A 20,393-nucleotide genomic window follows, 5' to 3' on the forward strand; every position below is an offset into this window, starting at 1 on the left:
TTCGCCTGGCAGGAGGTTGGAATGCTGAGCAGTGTAAGGGGCAAAAAGTGTGAAAGCATCTTCTACAGTTGCTTGAGCAAGTGTACTGGGAAGGCCAAAGAGTCTGTGTGTTGTTGCCCAGTAACTCAGACTATCAGGCCTGAAAGATCCTTTCAGTACGTCAAGGGTGAGGAAACATATTTGGTGGTGGTTTCATGTTGGAAAAGACAGAGAATAATCTATTGAATAACGAACATTAGAAATAGGAGCAGAGTAGGCTCTGTGGTCGCATCAGCCTCTTCTGCCATCCAGTAGGATTACAGATGATATGATCATTTTACTTCGGAGTCACGTGAGTGACTACGTGAAGAACCCCGCCAGGACGTATGCGTGTCATATCGCTTTGACGCTTGCGAAACGACAGGCGGGGTGGAGCGTTCCCCCGCAGCGGTAAGTTTGAAACCGCGACCTGCAGGTAAGTGATTTACTCTGCGGTAGTGTTTGTCCCCGCGCTGTTTTTACACAGGGGGGGAAGCTGGACAAAATAGTGTCCACAAGTGCTGTGAGTGAAGCTGGCTGGGGAAGACCGCGAAGTTGCGGGAGCCAGCAGCAGCTAAACGCACAAGCCACGTAAGTGGGATCAGCTGTGCCGACTTTTGGTCCCGCGCCGGCCAGAACGCCACGGCCGAGCGGGAGACTATTCAGAATGGGGCCGTCGACTTTGACAAGTCGAAACGGCAGAAGGCGGGGTGGAACGATGTTCCCCCGTAGCGACAGTTTAAACCTGGACCTGCAGGTAAGTGATACTGCGGTCTTTATTGTTCCCATACTGTTCTACAGGTGGGGGAAATATGCACAAGGCAAAGAAGTCGACCAGAGCTGCGACAAAGCTGGCGGGGGAAGACCGCAGAGTTGCGGACGCCAGCAGCGGCCGGCGGCACAGGAATCACCCATAAGGGAACAGCTGTGCCCGACTTCGCCCCCAGATTAAACACTGCGTCTGGGCGGGAAGGCAAGAAGAAAACCAAAAGAGTCGTTGACTGATTAGTCCGACTTTGGGCGGCCAGCGACCGTGAGCACTGGAGCCGGTTGGAGCGGCTTAAGGAGCCGAACTCCAACATGACAGGCTCCGGGAGATGGAGTCTAGTCACTGTGGGCACTATGTAAAACCCACAGCAGCACCTCTTGTAGGGCTGCACGGTGCATCTCCCTCGTCAGAGGGGAGTACTGGGGGGTCAATTCTGGGCTGACCCTGAAGAGGGGTTTTGATGAACAAAACTACAAGTGTGCAGGGGGTGCAGGAAGGCAAAATCTACTGGTCATGGTGTGCAAATACATACAGCCAGACCACGATGGACACCACTACAAAAATACTTGGGACCAGGAAACTGCGCATCCCTGAATGTTCCAGTCGTGGAAATAGCATCTGGAAACATGTCGGAACAGGACTTAGGAAAGCCCTGGGGCTCATAAAGGCGACAACATTAAGGATCTCCTACAGCCAAAGACAGCACCCTTATACACCCACCAGCAGAACAAGAGAAGCTGGTGAAAGCTCAAAGGCCGGGCATACAGGACAGCGGTCTTTTAGACCATAGCCCAGACCCGCCTTTCTGGAAGATGCGCAAACCCCCAACCCAAAAACAAACCCAGACACAGGCGCCTCAACCTCCACGAAGACCACACAGAAGAAGCAAACTTCCACTGGTAACAATGGAGGTAGGTGGGTCTGGTCCCTTACAAATTATAGGAAGAGTGGATAATACACACATTGGTTGGAGATTACACTCTTTTTGATATGGAGTATATTAACTACAGACACTTATATCCTAAGCAGTATCCAGGGATATACCGTTGAATTGTGCAAAAGGGGTAATGGGTAAACCCAACACGATTGGCTGGAATACATTGTACTATATATTCAGTACAAAATGGGAACTGGTAACTGCTAAAGGACTGATTTCCAAAGGCTACTCCAGGGCTAGCATCGACCTAAAAGATGCTTACTATTCAGTGCCTACACGGACAGATCACAAACGTTATTTATAAAAATTCAACTGGATGGGGCAGCTCTGGCAGTATAGAGCTCTACCAAATACATAATCATATGATCATACTAATTGTGGGCATAACTTTGGAGTTGGCCTAACTAGCTGTAACAGCCACCATACAATTGGGTGAAAACTGAGGTTATCATCCATCCAGTTAAATCTAAACTAACGCCTACCAACATAATGGATTATTTGGGGTTCACTATTGACAGCTCACATGTCGGTGACTTTATCAAAGGACAAGGCTACAGTCTTAACTGGGGCCTGCAACAACCCCACTGACATCAGTGAACCGTCTATCAGATTGGTAGCAAGTATAATTGGCATATAGTGTCTGCCTTTCCAGCCACACAATTTGGACCTTTGTATTACCAAAAATCTACAAAGGGCAAAATACAAACACTCAAAGTTAATACTGGTTATTTCGACAGACCAATAAGCCACCAATCAAAGCTTATGGAATTAAAATGGTGGAGGGATAACATTTGGCATTGTTCCAACCCTATCGTTGTCAGCAAACCCTTAGTGGTGCTACAAACTGATGCCAGTGCGCTTGGTTGGGGTACTACCAATTTCCATCTCCATCTGTGGAGGTAGATGAAAGGCACAGGAAGCATCATTGTCACAGACACTGGGCATAAACTACCTGGAAATGTGGGGTGTGTTCTATGGCCTAAAGTCATACTGCTCTGGGATAAATCACCAGTGTGTTAGACTACAGAGTGACAATCTGACTAATACAATTTGGTAATGGTGTATCCAGAGAAATATTGGAATATCAGCTACTTACCTACTAGGTAACCCAAAATTCAGTGACAGACATCAGGTCACGCAAATTCAATAAAATAAGACTTAATCACCAGTTACCAAACTGTGTTTCTTGGGAACCAGACCCTGGGACAGCAGGGACAGATGCTTTTCACTACATTGAGGGGGCAATTGTTTATCTATGCATTCTCTCCTTTTCTGCATCATCAGTCGGGTATTACGAAAAATACAAGACTCAGCGTCTGTTAATTGGTAGTGCCGATTGGTATACTTAACCATGGTTCCCTGTGATACTCAACATGGGGTTTAATCATGCATCACCATCCTGAAACAACCAGATTATTGGTTCATCCCGTAACAGGGGAACCCATCCATGTCAAAAACAACAAACCTATCAATTTGTAGAGTCTAAAGAAACCTCTACTGCAACTGGGACTGGTGGACCGAACATTGAACATTATCTCAGCGGGCCACAGACAGTCCACCAAAAACTATATCTGGTATACATCAGGAAATGAGAGATATATTGTCACAGAAACAACATCACCTACAGTTTGATGAACATAACGTCTGTTCTCGAATTCCTGGCAGGCCTCCATTATGATGAGGGGCTCAGTTACAGTGCCATTAACTGTGCCAGAAGTGCCCTATCAACATATCTATGGCGAGGATCAGAGCGTCATTCTGTTGGGACTCACCCCTGGTAACCAAACATATGAGGGGAATTTTTAATATCTATCCCCCAAGAACCAGGTACTCTCTAAATGGGATATGAGTTGCTAAGGAATTGGTCTCCAGCAACAGCTCTGTCCCTGCAAAGACTGACGCACTAAACAGTCATGCTGATGGCTTTGGTCATGGCACTAAGGGTACAGTCGTACATAAGTTAAGGCTGGACTATATGACTTCTTCAACAGGAATATAACGTTTCATATTACGAATTAGTCAAACAGAACAGACCGGGATCATCAGGCCTCAAAATAGAATTTAGGGATTACCCTACAGATATCGTCTCTGTATAATAAGGCAATTATTGTTCTACATGGAGAACACAAAAAACATCTGAGGCTATGAGATGGCACTACTAATCAGCCACAAACAAACCCACAAAAAAGTGTTGGTTCAAACTATTTCCAGATGGCTGAAACAGGTTTTAACAACAGCTGGGGTGGATACTAACATATTCAAATCTTATTCCACCAGGGCTGCAACTACATCGGCAGCTATGGAGTTGGATGTACCAATGAACCAAATCCTCAAGACAGCAGGATGGATCAGGGGAAAATGTTCCAACTATTCTACCACAAACCAGTAGTTAAACTGGAACTTTTCAGAGCCAATTTTAAGTTCTGTAATATAATTTCACCCCATAAATAGGGGCTATAATTTGTTGTTAACAATTTATCATGGATTTCAATGTTGGATTCATGTCTAAACATGTTAACACAATTCCTCCCACAGTCAATTAAGGCAGATGTGATGCATGGACTCGTTTCCACGGCATGAAATCACAGAGCTTTGAAATCTTCACATAGTCACTCACGTGACTCCGAAGTAAAATAGTAAGATTAAACGAGAACTTACCAGTTGGACGTTTGATCGTTATTTTATGAGGAGTACGTTGAGGGAAGATGTGCCCTCCGCTCCCACCCTTAATCATATACTCAACTGGTATTTTCTTCTCTAATCCTACTATGTTCAGTCATTACAGTTATCTGTGATTTCACACCGCTGCTTTGAAGAATGACACGCATGCGTCCTGGCGGGGTTCTTCACGTATTCCCTCAACGTACTCCTCATAAAATAACGATCAAACTTCGAACTGGTAAGTTCTCGTTTAATCTTACTATTTGTCTCAACCGATTTCATGCCAGCCTCCCATTACCCTATTATTTAGTAATCAATTTATTAAAGCCTTCAATATGCAAAATGATTGTACATCCAGGGAACTTCAAAGATTCACAGCCACAGAGCAAAGAAGCTCCTCTTCGTCTCAGTCTGGCATATTGGCCACTATTGTTATGACAATGGTCCCTAGTTCTAAACACTAGCCATCAAGAGAAACATTCCCAAAGGAACATTCCTATGAAGCCCTCTCATGATCTCATATACTTCATGTGGAACACCTTTTATTCTTCTCAACTCCATATAGTACAGTTGAATTCTCATGAATCGTTTCTCATAGAGCAATCCCCTCATCCAGGAATTAATTTGGAGGATCTTCATTGCACCACTTCCAATGTAAGGTTTTTATATATGGAGACCAGACTCTATGCCGTATTCCATGTCTTGAAACTTTTGTACAGCTGTAACATTCTCATGTACTCTATTCTCCATACAATAAAGGCCATTTAATGATCTAAGTTGTATCTACATGCTAACTCAGTTTCATGTAGATGGATGTTCACACCATTTAAATGACATTCTTCCTAAGATGCGTTACTCACATTTGTCCGTCTGTCATTTGGGTATCCTGTCACCACCATCTTTATCTATCTGTATACTCTCCATGTCTTCCTAATTGATTACTTTCAAACCTACCTTTGTACATCAGCTAACTGTATAATCAAATTCAACCCCTTCATCTAAATCACCATTTAGCTAAAGTCCCAGCACTGCTTTGGAAGCTGGCATCATCAGAACAAATGTAAATCTGATAGAAAAGCAATGTGAAACTAAAGAGTCATTGTGGGAAGTGGAATAGAGAAACTGAAAGCAAAGTAGCTGGGGAATTTAAGGTGATTATTAATCAATAGCCTATAACCCGAGGCAAGTTGAGTGATGGGATATCAAGTTAAGGAATGCAAGAGATAGAGATGGTCCAAGGGAGACACAAAGTCCCGGAGTAATTCAGCGGGTCAGGCAGCATCTCTGGAGAAAAAGGATGGGTTACATTTTGGGACGGGACCCTTCTTCAGACTGTAGAGATCTTCTTAAGAGATGGTCCATGTTGAAAATATGAAATGTAGACTTACTTATGGAAAAAACGGACTGCTTTAATGTGATGTAATTTTGACAGAAAATTAAAAATATAATTTTCAAATTTTAAACTGTTTATTTGAAATATATTTTGTTTCTATGTTTTTTCATCAATTTTAGAATGGTCTTTTTTAAGTTTCATTGCATTCTGTGAAATATATGGATGTTTTAACCTCAGATGAAATAGTTCTATTTTCGCCATTTCACCGTTCCCTTACACATACTCAGTTGCTTTGAACATTTTTTCAAACTGTCAAGGATATCTGTTCCCAGGCACCATCTACTGGATGTTAAACCTTATTACAATATTCAAATAAAAAATAATCATATGGTAAGAAATTGGAACTGTTAGCAGTCGCTTTCTGTCTGCTACAAAAGCAGCCAATGATGAATTGGACCATCAGCATGTAGGTGAGAATATTGGCATAGGGGAAATGGTGGTCTAGTGAAGGTTTACATAATAAGCAGGCCAATATGTCAATTCAATTGTAATGCTGGTATAACATCCACATTGTCCATTACGAGTGTGGATATGTTGAAAGTACTGGGAAACGATGTACCATTGATACAGAGCATTGATAAGAAACAGGATAGAGCATTGCATTGAGTTTTAATGCTGCATGCAGCAAAGGATATATTGCCTACATTTTGGTCAAAAACATTTGCTTGTTTCAAGGCCTGCACTTTACCCAGCTTACTAGTGAACTCATCCGTGATAATACTCTTTGCTTCATTTCACACACTGTTCTTCCTTTGATGCAATCAAAGGGTCATTCCAGTACTCTGAACAAGATCTTGCCAAGATTCAATGTAGCCCCCTACTTCAACTTTGACCTATTTGCTTGCATCTTTGGTCAGTGATCTTTATGTCTATTGTTTGTACAAACCAACTAACATTTTTATTATTTGTGTAATTGGATTGTCAAGTCCATTTGTCTCTTCTACAGCAACTGGTTATACACCATATTCACCATAGGAATCCTTCTTCAGTCCACAGTTGGTGAATTCTAGCTTGTTCTCATTGAACACTGTCTGTCATTGTTCTACCCACTCACTTATTCTCAATGACCCTATCTAGAACTTTCTGCTTCTATCAGTACTATTTACCCAATCTCTTTCCAAAATAAAAAGACAAATGGGCGGCACAGTGGCGCAACAATAGAGCTGCAGATTCACAACGCTCGAGACCCAGGTTCGACACTGCCCTCAGGTGCTGTCTGTCTGTGGAGTTTGTACGTTTTCCCCGTGACTACGTGGGTTTTCTCCCGATGGTCCGGTTTCTTCCCACATTCCACATGGGAGACGTGCAGGTTTGTAGGTTAATTGACCTCCGTAAATTGCCCCTAGTGTGTTGGTCAGCGTGGACTCGGTGGGCCTAAGGGCCTGTTTCCACACTATACCTCTGAACTAAACTAAAAACAAGTTTTCTGGTGTTAATCGAATAAGCCATTTTGTTGTTTCTTTTCTAATGCTAAAGAAACATTTATCAGCTGCAACATTTTTTTCTATGTACAAAATACATAAAACATGACATGTATAAGGCATGAAATTTAGGTAGAGAATGAGGTGACTAGGACTACAAAACAAATGTGATATTATGAGTAATTTTACATGTTTGGTTGACTTAAGTAATATTGGCTTAGTTCAGAGATGCAGCCTGGAAACAGGCCCTTTGGCCCAAGTCCACAGCGACCATCGCACATGTTTGCACTAGCTCTACCTTACCCCACTTTTCCATCCACTTTTCCCCACAAGGGACAATTTAGAGGCCAATTAACCTTCAAACCCGCACATCTTTGGGATGTGGACGGAAACCGGAGCACGTGGAAGAAACTCACATGGTCACAAGCGGAGCGTGCAAACTTCACACAGACAGCACTCAATTGGCAGGACCAAACCCAGGTCTCCATTGCTGTGAGGCAGCAACTCTACTAGCTGTGCCACTCTGCACCTTCAATGTTGTTTTTCTCCGATATGGAAATATCTATTGTACCACAATTTTGATCACATCACAATGCTTTTAGAAAACAAATTATCTAGTAAAATTGAAGTAACAATAATCAAGAATATTGTTTTACATGTTTTATGTTGACTGCAGCACAATTATATTCTCAACATTGGATATATGACTTTATCTGTTTCTACTTTGGATGTGCTACATATATTCATAGGGTTGATGTTTGTTTTAAACTGCATGTACATAAAGCCAACAGAAGTTCAATTTACTTGTATACCGTTTTTTTGTTGAATTGTAACAGCTGCATACACTCGATGGAGAATACCTGAAGCAATCGAGGCAGCTGAAAAAGGAACAGACCCACCGTCATAGGTTGGAATTGCGGTCGGAAACCTGTGGTCAGACCATCTTATCCCACGGGGCTGAGTTGAAGAATCAAAGATTACCTGGTGAGCAAGTAACTTTACCCGAGGGAGCAGTGGCGTCTGATCCAACCACTCTAGTAAATAGTTACCTTGGAGTCGAACAGATATCCAGCAGCGTTCCCCACAAGGAGAGAGGTGAAAATTTAACTAGAGAAAACTTGGAAATGCCAGACGTTACTGAGCCAATCATACCAGACAAAACGTTTTGGATCCAGAGACTTGGTGACCTTTCCACTCAGCTGCAAGAAAGAACTGAATATTGGACAGGCAAAATAAATGAGTCAAGCAGGAAAATTAAGCACGTTTATCCAGGTCCTTCCACCAAATAATAGGTTCGGATTTAGTAAATTCAGGAAACAAAATAGTGACAGAAGTTTCCCACTTGAAAGAGGCAACGTTCACAACAAACTGTTAAAGGAATACAACAGACTCTTGAGTTCATCCATAAACCATTTGTAATGTAGAATTTATTGATTGCAGATTTATAGTGAAACATGTGCAATGCCAAAAAGAAAAGTTAATAAAAATTGTAAACTCCATCTACATCACTGAGAAAAGCTACAAAAGAAAGTCAAGGACATATTATTTATTCTGTAAAATTAAAATTCTTTATGGTTTAAAAACAACATATTTGATTTTTTTTCACTAACCCATGCACAAACGAAATGTGAAGCAGTTTGGTGGAAAAGTGGGTGGAAAAAAATTTACATTCAATGATACAGAATTAACTAGATTCTGGAGTAGTTCCTGAGGATTGGAGGGTAGCTAATGTAACCCCACTTTTTAAAAAGGGAGGGAGAGAGAAAACGGGGAATTACAGACCATTTAGTCTAACGTCGGTAGTGGGGAAACTGCTAGAATCAGTTATTAAAGATGGGATAGCAGCACCTTTGGAAAGTGGTGAAATCATTGGACAAAGTCAGCATGCATTTAAGAAAGGCAAATCATGTCTGACGAATCTTATAGGATTTTTCGAGGATGTAACTAGTAGAGTGGATAAGGGAGAACCAGTGGATGTGTTATATCTGGACTTTCAGAAGACTTTCGACAAGGTCCCACATAAGAGATTAGTATAAACACTTAAAGCACACGGTATTGGGGGTTCAGTATTGATGTGGATAGAGAACTGGCTGGCAGACAGGAATCAAAAAGTAGGAGTAAACGGGTCCTTTTCACAATGGCAGGCAATGACTAGTGGGGTACCGCAAGGCTCACTGCTGGGACCCCAGCTATTTACGATATATATTAATGATCTGGATGACGGAATTGAATGCAACATCTCCAAGTTTGCAGATGAGACGAAGCTGGGGGGCAGTGTTAGCTGTGAGGAGGATGCTAGGAGGCTGCAAGGTGACTTGGATAGGCTGGGTGAGTGGGCAAATGCATGGCAGATACAGTATAATGTGATAAATGTGAGGTTATCCACTTTGGTGGCAAAAACTGGAAAGTAGACTGTTATTGAATGGTGGCCGATTAGGAAAGGGGGAGATGCAACAAGACCTGGGTGTCATGGTACACCAGTCATTAAAAGTAGGCATGCAGGTGCAGCAGGCAGTGAAGAAGGCGAATGGTATGTTAGCATTCATAGCAAAAGGATTTGAGTATAGGAGCAGGGAGGTTCTACTGCAGTTGTACAGGGTCTTGGTGAGACCACACCTGGAGTATTGCATATAGTTTTGGTCTCCTAATCTGAGGAAAGACATTCTTGCCATAGAGGGAGTACAGAGAAGGTTCACCAGACTGATTCCTGGGATGTCAGGACTTTCATATGAAGAAAGACTGGATAGACTCGGTTTGTACTCGCTAGAATTTAGAACATTGAGGGGGGATCTTATAGAAACTTACAAAATTCTTAAGGGGTTGGACAGGCTAGATGCAGGAAGATTGTTTCCGATGTTGGGGAAGTCCAGAACAAGAGGTCACAGTTTAAGGATAAGGGGGAAATCGTTTAGGACCGAGATGAGGAAAACATTTTTCACACAGAGAGTGGTGAATCTCTGGAATTCTCTGCCACAGAAGGTAGTTGAGGCCAGTTTGTTGGCTATATTTAAGAGGGAGTTAGATGTGGTCCTTGTGGCTAAAGGGATCATGGGGTATGGAGAGAAGGCAGGTACAGGATACCGAGTTGGATGATCAGCCATGATCATATTGAATGGCGGTGCAGGCCAAAAGGGCCCAATGGCCTACTCCTGCACCTATTTTCTATGTTTCTAAAGGAAATTAAGTTACCGAGACAGGGGAGAGAGGGTAACTGGACAAAAAGGAAAATTTAGTGATAGAATGGAAAACCGAAGAGATTAAAAGATAATGGTGTATGACAAAGTGGGTATTCATAAATGTAAGGAAACAAAGATGGGTCTCGAGGAGGTCAGAGTCATATAGGCCCTTTTGCTCAGTGTAGACTAGGCAACCATATCAATATACACTAGTGTTTGGTTCGCCAAGGCCTGCTGGATCTCCTGTTCGCTTAGCATTTCCATACTGAACTTTCTGTCCTGTGCTGCCCCCAGACCACATGCAAACTGTACGAATAGCGACTCATATGTGGGTGTGAACATAGATTTCTCAAATTTTAGGTAACATTTCTCTCTCTTCCTTTTTCCCCTCTCTTCCTGATGCTTCCCCCTGGAGTGCACGCATTTCTCTCACTATCTCCCCCCACCCCCCACTTTCCACTCTCTCTGTCGCACACCAGCTATATCCCTTCCTCTGGTTTCACATTTCACTCTTTGTCTCTTCTCTTACTTTTTTTGTCCACCCACCTACCATTCAGAACCCCCTCCTCGCCTATTTTTTATTTATTTATTTATTTATTTTTTTTAATTCAAATCGTTTGCTATGTCGCTCTTCAAGGGAGATGCTAAATGCATTTCGTTGTCTCTGTACTGTACACTGACAATGACAAATAAATTGAATCTGAATCTGAATCTATATCCACCTATCCGTTGCCTTGCTTTGTGCTGACTCCCATCTCTTTTACGGATTTCTCCCTCCCCCCACCACTATCAGACGAAACATTCCAACTCAAAACGTCACATATCCATGTCCTCTGAAAATGCTGCCTAATCCACCAAGTTGCACTAGCATCTTGTGGCTTTTTTTTCTTCTAAACCAGCAGCAAAGTTCATCGGGGAAGTTAAATACTCACTTTGCAGTGCACTGCAGGTCACTGCAGTGAGATGTCAGTATTAAGCAGTGTTTCTGCTTCTTCACATTTCTTGTGACAGTTTGAGGTTTATTGTATTCACATTTCCAAAAAGAGAATGCAAGGCACACGAATCAAGAACCAGGTTATTACTGATAGTCCTCATGACCTATCAGTCCTGATACTGATAGTCCTTCGGTCCATGATGCTAGTAGAAGCCAATATGCCAAATTAAATTAATCATTTTTACATGCATGTAATTCATATCTGTCCATTCCTCATGTCTATCTAAATGCCTCTTAAACCTCACTCTCCTATCTACATCTATCTTACCACTTGGCAGTCCATTCCAGACTACATAAATAAAAATCTTGTCTCACTCATCTCTTTCAAACTTTCCCTCCTCTCATTGAAGCTACATCCTCTCCCCATTTGGTAAAAGACTCTGACTATCTACCCTATCAATGCTTCTCGTAATTTTATAAATTCTATCAGGTCTCCCCTCAGCCTCTGATGTTCCACGAGGAAACAATCTAAGTTTGTCCTTCGAACAAATACTCTTTAATTGGGACAACATCATGATAAACACAATACTCCAAACATGGCCTAATAAAGTTTTATACAGCTACAACATGACTTCCTGACATTCATATCAATGCCCAGAATGATGAAGGCAAGCATGACGCCTTATCTACTTGTGTTGCTTTTAGGGAGTGATGGACAAGCATCCCAAGAACCCTTTGTTCACATCAAAATCATGCAGTGGACTTACAGAGAAGATAACATGGCTGCTGCCAAGGACCTAGGTGGTGAGTTACTTGATGCTCTGTGTAATGTACACAGTTGCTGACTATTGATCAAGTGGAATCACATTTGTGTCCTGTACATCTCTGAACTGATGTAACATCCATGGAGCAGTGGCTGTATACTGAATGGCCACATTGCACTTTGGAGAAATTTCCCATCCTTGTAAACATTATGCTCCATCTGAGCCACATTAGAAAGAAAGAATGAAATAGCTCTCATGGAAAACACGTGAGTGACTCCTCAATGCAAAATTGGACAGCAAACTGTGACTATCTCCTGCTTCAGCCTGAAGGCAATCTGATGTACAAGGGTACATGGCAACCTGCTGCAAAGTTACATGTAGGAAAGAACTGCAGCTACTGGTTTAAACTGAAGATAGACACAAAATGCTGGAGTAACTCAGCGGGTTAGTCAGCATCTCTGGAGAAAAGGAATAGGTGACGTTTCGAGTTGAACCCCATATTCAGACTGAGCAGGGACTCAACCCGAAACATCACCTATTGCTTTTCTCCGGAGATGCGGCTTGACTCGCTGAGTTGCTCCAACATTTTGTGTCTATTTTCATTGACAAAGTTATCCTTCTCTAAGATTGGAGCATGTATCATATTTCAGAGGGAATGTCCTTTCTAAAGCACGGATGCTTCTTTCACATCAGTCTGAAGAAGGGTCTTGACCCGAAATGTCACCCATTCCTTCTCGCAGAGATGCTGCCTGTCCCGCTGAGTTACTCCAGCTTAGGCAAAAGAATTGCGATCTGAAAATCTCTTGTTGCTCGGAGCCAGTCCAACCTCTTCCTCCTCCTCCTTTGTTTTTTGGCAGCTTTACTCAACCCCATCCCCTCAACTCTCCTTTGATAATCTTCTGCTCATTCTATCAGAGATAAACTGACTCAAAGCAAAGTTTCTATTGCACAACCATGAGTGCAAGAAACTTCTGCATAATATTCAAGACAATACAAAAATCTTACGCTCCTTGCACTCCACGCAGCTTTAGAGAGTGTCATGGGCCTGTCCCACTTCGGTGACTTTTAGGCGACTACAGGAGACTATGCATTCGCCACATGTTCGCGGGTGGTTGCCGGGGAGTTGCCTTCATGGTCGTGAGGAGTTCCCACATTCTGGGAACTAGTCACGGCTTCATTTTGGTCGCCGCAAATTTTTCAACGTTATATAGAAAGTGTAGATTGGTTATTGCATGTGAACCAATCATAGTAGAAATAGCATCACTAACCTCACCTTACTGTATGCTTTATATTAACACCCACTTTCTACACTAGGCAGTCTTGGAAGCGGTGATGATGAACTAGCAACTAACAACCTGCTGTACTGCTATATCATGTGTATTAATTAACGATGACTTTAAACTCCAGACTGTGTAATATGCTTATTTACAGAAAGCATTTCCAAACTAACCCAATAGCGTTTGATAATCCTTTTAATCATTCGATTGGAGTGTGATGGGAGAATAAGAAGGAATCTTTCCAACGGCAGAACACGTTTATTTGGATAAGGCTAGGGAAAGGCATTAGCTAATTGTTGAACTCCAATTAGGCATTGCCAGCAATTGATGTCATAATTTGCCTATCCCATACTTTTTAAATAGCATTAGCTTTGTATCTCATCATGCCCTTACCAGTGTGTCACATGACACATTTCACAGTGCAGGCAAATCAATATGTGTATTGTTGCCAAAATCATAACTAACAAGCATCAAGCACAGAGCCAAATTTTGTGGCTTAAATCTTTGCAACGTAACATTGAGCCATATCAGCCCAGACCTTCCCCTTAAACACCACCGTAATCTGTCCGGGACATATTTACCTGGTGCCATCGGAGAGCTTCTGATTTTTTGGCAATAAGCAGTGGAAACATTCATTGAGGCCAATAGTCACAAGGGCTAAAGGTGAATGTGAACATTGGCAAAGGACATGTGGAACAAGTCCTGTCCTCAAAATACATGTGGCCAGGATGCTTTGCTGGTCAATTTAAACTTCTGAACTGCCCTGGTTGAACAGCCCTCCAATGGTTCGAAATATATGTATTTTTTTAAATATTACAAAAAAAGGACTGGAAATGACTGGAAATATTCCAAAATGAGTAATTTTGTTAGTAGATTTGCATGGACTTAGTTCCCAACCTCACAACCTTCAAACAGGGCAACTGTGGGAAGTTTTCAATGGAACTGCATATATTTACCAGCAAGATCCAACCCATTATTTTTAAAGCATGACTTGCCTACAGTTTGGCACATGCAATATTAGATGTGAGCCAATGATAGTTACTTTAAGGGAGTTGCCAGTGTGTATCTGGTTTACAATAAATGCCTTGGTAAGTCTTCACTGTGAATGGTGTACAATTAGATGTGATTTCATTGAAAGTTATAAAACTCTTCTGGGGCTCTGCAAGTTGGATGCTGGGAGGATATTTCTACTTGCTGCGGATTTTAGAACCAGGGTCACAGTCACAGAGTAGGGATAGGCCATGTAAGACAAAGATACAGAAATGTCCACACCCAGAAGGGGGTGAATCTTGGATTTCTCTACTTAATGTGCTATAGAGACTAAGTGTATAGAAAGGAACTGCAGATGCTGGATTAAACCGAAGATAGACACAAAAAGATGTAGTTACTCAGCGGATCAGAGAGTATCTCTGGAGAAAAGGAATAGATGATGTTTCGGGTCATGACCCAGACTATGTGACTGGGTTCATTCACAGCAAAGATCAGCAGACTTTTCTGGCTAACAAGGGCATCGGAGGATAGTGGGACAGGTGCAGGAAGATGGAACTGAGGTGGAAGATCAGCCATAATCTCAATGAATGATGGCGCAGGCTTCAATAGCCAGATGGCTCCAATTGCTTCTAATTTTGATGTTATTACTATTCACCAGGCTTCAGCCATGCTGATAGAAAGTTTCAGAAACTGCTGTGGAGACCTTGAACAAATTACGCACACTGTTGGAGCTCCTTGTGGTAAATGGGTGTGAATCTGAATAAATCTTGCAACGGATTTTGCTGGGAGTCGGATGCCATTTTCCACATATACTTTGCACTTGGTAACATGATAAATGGATTTGAACATTCACTAACTGGAAGAAATTATCTAATTGCTCAAATGTAATTGAGTTATGTCAGCTATTTATCATAGGAAGAAGTCCCTTTGCATTGCTCACAGTATATTAAAGCATACACTATTTTAAAACTACAAGAAGTTTTGAAGCATTTGACACAAAATCTTACAGGCTGTTTATGTAAGTTTTGCATAAACTATCTGTACCATTAAGACACAGGTTCGAACTAAGGTCAGGTAAGAGTTTGTTATTTGCTATCGATCCTTGAGTGAATTTAAAAGTTGATAATTCATCAACAGGAAAAGACTGGCTATCTTCATTTTTAATAACTTTTTTTTACGACACATTGGTTTTCCATAAGTATACTTACAGGAAGTGTAGCCTTAAAGTAAAGCAAGGTTGGAATCAGTGTGTGTAGACATAATTCACCTCACAATTTCAATTGGTTATTCTAACTTAATTTTTATGATGCCTTGTTTTGTGATTTACAGTTAAAAAGCAAATGTCATTTTTGAAGCAAATTAAAACTGATGGTAGATTACACTCTGTATGGTTGGAGAATTTGATAAACACACAACCGAGTGATGCAGAAACAGCATCACAGTCACTACCAAAATAGATTCTCTATATTTCCACTATAATGTACCACAAATAGAATCAAAGTGCAGGAGCAATTAAGTCTGCAAAGAAGGCATCAGAAGGCTGCAGTCTTACATTGGAAGTTTGCATTCTAAAATAAATGGAGAAACGTAGAATGGAAAAAAGTTAATGAAGATATAACTCCATTGAAAAAATAATATTAGATTAAATAATTTGCAAGGATATGATTTCTTCTTATTTGCCAAATAACTGATTTCTATAAAATTGTCTGGCTTGTATAAAAACAAAAAAAGTTTGAGTGAAAACAAACTTCAAGATGAATACTCCCAGAACATTGATCTCCACTCCAAGATTAGGAACTCACACCAGCAGTGCTGTCAGAAAATCTGGTTTATAATGTAAAGCCACAAAGCACTGGTCCATTGGACATTTTGGACTTTTAATTACCTAGAAATTACATCATAGAAGCCAGCCATCGAAAGATGTTCCACACAAATTCCATCTCTGCATATCACCCAATCCTTTCAACCTCATGTACTTAAGTATCTTTCATTTGTATTATTTATGTTATTCGACATGACTGACTGTTTAATGAAAAAGTGGATTACAGATTCTCAATTTTAAGTACAGTTTGCTTATGGTGAAACTGTATGTGTACAAAAATTATGTATGAACTAATTGTTAAAAGAAGCTGACATTTTGGGGTCTCTGAGCCAATTATGTTATTTGTTATAAAATATTTATCCAAATTATTGATTGTCTAACGCATCTTTTTTTAAAGATCTCTATTACGATACCATAATACCAACCTTGTTATTTTCTTTAATTTTGATGACAGAACATTTTTTACATTGTAGATTTAGATCTATTTAATTTTGACCATGGTAAGATTTATTTTGCTACCAAAGGAGTTAGGATTATTTAACTAATAATATTTGCAGTATTTGAAGTGTACTGTATTTGATGAAAAATGTAATCCCTTTCTCTGGCAATATTCGATTCCCATTTGCTTTGTCAGTTTTCAGGAGAAATGTAAAATGATCACGTGTTTGTCAGTGCTAGTTATTTGACCCTATTCCTGAGTTAAGATTTATAGACAACTCCATCACCTATACAATATATTTCAACAAAGTCTGCATATAATATTTTGTTTCACCTTAGAATAATTGTGGTATCAGGTTGTGTTATGTATGTTTTTACATATGTTGCTGACTCAAGAGTAACGTTACATTATTAAAATTGATGAGTTGATTAAGCTGAGGAAAATAAGAAAATCTTATTGTTCAAAGAATTACATTATTTTCAGAACTCTGCAATATTGCATAGAGTAGCAAAAATCCAGTCAGCTTCTGATGGTGCCCGATAATGCTATACATTACAAGCCCAACAGATTACACCATTAACCAATTTTCTGAAAGGATTGTTTTTACAGATATCCTGTCTTTTGTCAGAGACACATTAAAAATGATTAATAGACGATGCTGAAAACGACAAAAATTGATTTGTGGCATGATACTTTATTTTATTGATGTGGTTACTTTCCAAATAAAATAATTTAAACCAACATGAGTACGAATATGAGTTTGTGCAGAATAGCTATTGGTTCCAACATATTATAGCACACCATCAAAAATGTTCATATAAACGATCACGTTTTGTTAACAATGTGATTCGCATTTTTAACACCTTGATCAGCAAACAAAAAAAAATATTGAAGGCTAATAATTAAATGTCTGCTTTATTTCATTCTGGGTTTTCATTCAAATGGTTAAGTGCAACATTTTTCAGATGTGCAGCTCATAGGGTGAAATATTACATATCTTTAATTCTCCATTTAAAATATTTAAGATGATTTAATCATTTCTATAATATTGGCACAATAAAAATGAAAGCACTTTAGTTGCATTGATTTCTGATAGAGGTTAAAATATTGCTTGGTATACATAAATATAAAATTATAGAAATTAGCTTTCACCACAGCAAATAATCTCTTTTCACAAATAAGCATGATGAGTCACTTTTTATTTTGTCTCCACACGTTTATCACCTACCTCAAGGAATTAATACTTCTGCACTCTGTCTCTGTAGTGGAAATTAAAGACCACTATACATTTTAGGTTAATTGAAGAGCTACCAGGAATCAATGCATGGATATCAACCAAATTCTGTTTGGACATTCATAAAAATCAAACATTCAATTATATTCTGTACCATACAACACTTCCTCTTCATTTCTTTAATAATATCCATAGCAACTTCAAAGAAAGTGCCTTTAGTGCCTTATCGGGTTAATCTTAAAGAATAATTTATTATGGCATAATGTAGCAACAGGAAATGGACTATTATGGTAACACCAGATTAAAACATATTTTGCACTGATCTGGCACTAGCCTGGTTGTTTTAATGTTGTAATCTTAAAAGTATTTTTATGTTGATAAATGGACATATGACAACAGTAAAATAGCCTTCTGAGGAATATTCTATTAATACCAGGAATGAGCATTTTAGAGACACTTAATAATCATCTGTGCTGATAAAATACCACATATTTGCTACATGGGCAAAGGACACGACACCACACTTTTTTTTAATAAGAAGCTAGGGTTTATAAACCAAAAATTGCCATGATCATTTTCAAATGCTGTCTGCATAATTCCAGATGTTTCTTTTTTAACTGTCCTGATTTGAATAGTATTAGAAAATGGATACTAACTTTGCATTGTAATACCTGAAAGCATTATGTTGTAATATTTGAAATTCTGTATTCTAGAGAGAACCAGATACGGAGTCATTGGGTATGTTCAAGGGAATGTTCTACTTTTGGACCATCAAGATTTTAAGGGTGTCAGGGTCTTAGCACGAAAATTGAGTTAAGTGCGAGTCTTGAACTTACTGAATGGTGGAGCAGGCCCGAATCCAATGGACTAAATAATCTTCCCCCCATCCTGTTTCTACATTCATAAATGTTTCCCAAGGTGGAACAGGAAATCTGAGTGCAAGATACCAGGTATTTATTTACAGAAATATTACCTAGATACCACGTTTGCAACTTCCATCAGGATCACCTAGCAGAGGGATAATAAGAGCTCATGGCAAGAGGCAGTATTATTCAGATATAAAGTGGAGACAAATTACTAGTGTTTATCCACTATTTAACTCGAAATTGCCAGATATATGCAGCATCCTGTAACCAGGCTTTGACTTATCACGGTGTTGTAGCGGAGCCTGCTGGCGCACGCAGGTATCGAACCCAGCGTTCAGAAGCCGCGGTCACGTGAATCGGGAGGGACTGCTGTTTTTCATTTGGTTTTTGTTTTGAGCGGCAGTTCACCGCTGCCACCGTTGTGTCCAGACGTGTTGTGAGAGCCTGTAAACTGAGAAGTGATTTTCTGTATAAAATTAGTTGGAAAACTCAGTTGTCGTTCTTGTGACCGCCAAATTGGTGACCCCGACCTGTCTAGCCATCATTAGACAAGCAGATCATGCAGGAGGACTACATTCTCGCAGAGTCGGCCGGCGCGTGGCAGGGCTTACTGGGCTTCAAATTACCATTGTTTTGGCCTGACCAACCTCAGGTGTGGTTCGCCCACGTTGAGGCACAGTTTCACCTGCATCGTATCATAGCAGATGATACCATGTACTTCCATGTGGTGGGAGCTTTGCCACAAGACTGTGTCTCGAGGCTGTTGCCTTACATCAGGGACCTGCCGACCATCGGCAAGTATGAAGGGCTGAAGGCCCTGCTGCTCCACACTTTCGGTCTCAGTCGCAGAGACAGGGCGGCAAAGATACTACACATGGACGGTGTCGGCGATTGGCGACCATCCACCATCATGGCGAAGATGTTAGCCCTGATGGACGGGCACCACCCATGTCTGCTCTTCGAACTGGCGTTCCTGGAGCAGTTGCCTGACGAAGTCCAACTGATGCTCGCCGGAGCTGATTTCATCGACCCCCAGCACCTCGTGGAGAGAGCTGACGAATTGTGGGCACACAGACGGCAAGACGTTTGTGCCTTCACCCGCTCCCCTGACATGGCGTGGGTGCAACCGGGACGACATCAGGAGGAAGAAGAAGCCCAGCCCAGCGTTGAAGAAGCATCGCCACTTCCAGTGGTTTACAGCCGATGTCGTTGGTGCTACTACCATCAGCGCTACGGCACCGAAGCCCGAAGATGCCGGAGCCCCTGCTCGTATCAGGGAAATGCCTCGGCCGATCATCCATAGAGGCAAACGCAATCGGCTCAAACGAACGCCTCTATGTCCGTGATCGTCATTCCAGCCGCCGTTTCCTGGTCGCATGGGTTAGGTAGGACCCGTCCTCTGGGAGCAGCATTCGCACTTGCGGTACGTGGACCCTGGACTTAAATTTCGACTCCCGTCCATATAGGTGGATGTTCACCATTGGTGACGTCGCCCAACCGATCCTGGGGACCGATTTCTTTCGCGCGTTCTCCCTGTTAGTCGATGTGCAAGGCAGACGCATGGTTCCTGTGTCGGACCGGTGCCCTGCCAAGCTGCGTAATCCGTCCACGCCCCTACATCAACTTGACGTGATAGCTGAGATCCAGCAACCTTTCGCAGCCCTGCTCGCCGATTTCCCCGTGTTGTTCATG

At 41.2% G+C, this 20,393-nt stretch overlaps 1 protein-coding gene across 6 annotated transcripts in view; it reads left to right on the forward strand.

The window, feature by feature from the left end:
• Window positions 1–17,516, forward strand: part of LOC129696527 (putative leucine-rich repeat-containing protein DDB_G0290503) — a 402,087-nt gene extending 384,571 nt beyond the window's left edge. For 3 of the 6 annotated variants that reach the window (XM_055634522.1, XM_055634523.1, XM_055634518.1), the window contains one exon: window positions 8,036–8,740. In XM_055634522.1, coding sequence (XP_055490497.1) covers window positions 8,036–8,488 — 453 coding nt within the window. In that variant the 3' untranslated portion in view covers window positions 8,489–8,740. Of the gene's footprint in view, window positions 1–8,035; window positions 8,743–12,014; window positions 12,114–14,998 lie in introns of those variants that run through there. The other 3 variants (XM_055634521.1, XM_055634520.1, XM_055634517.1) reach the window with 3 other exon arrangements.
• Window positions 17,517–20,393: the final 2,877 nt, after the last annotated feature.

Source organism: Leucoraja erinacea, chromosome 4 (assembly GCF_028641065.1).
Source record: "Leucoraja erinacea ecotype New England chromosome 4, Leri_hhj_1, whole genome shotgun sequence".
NCBI classification, from domain to species: domain Eukaryota; kingdom Metazoa; phylum Chordata; class Chondrichthyes; order Rajiformes; family Rajidae; genus Leucoraja; species Leucoraja erinaceus.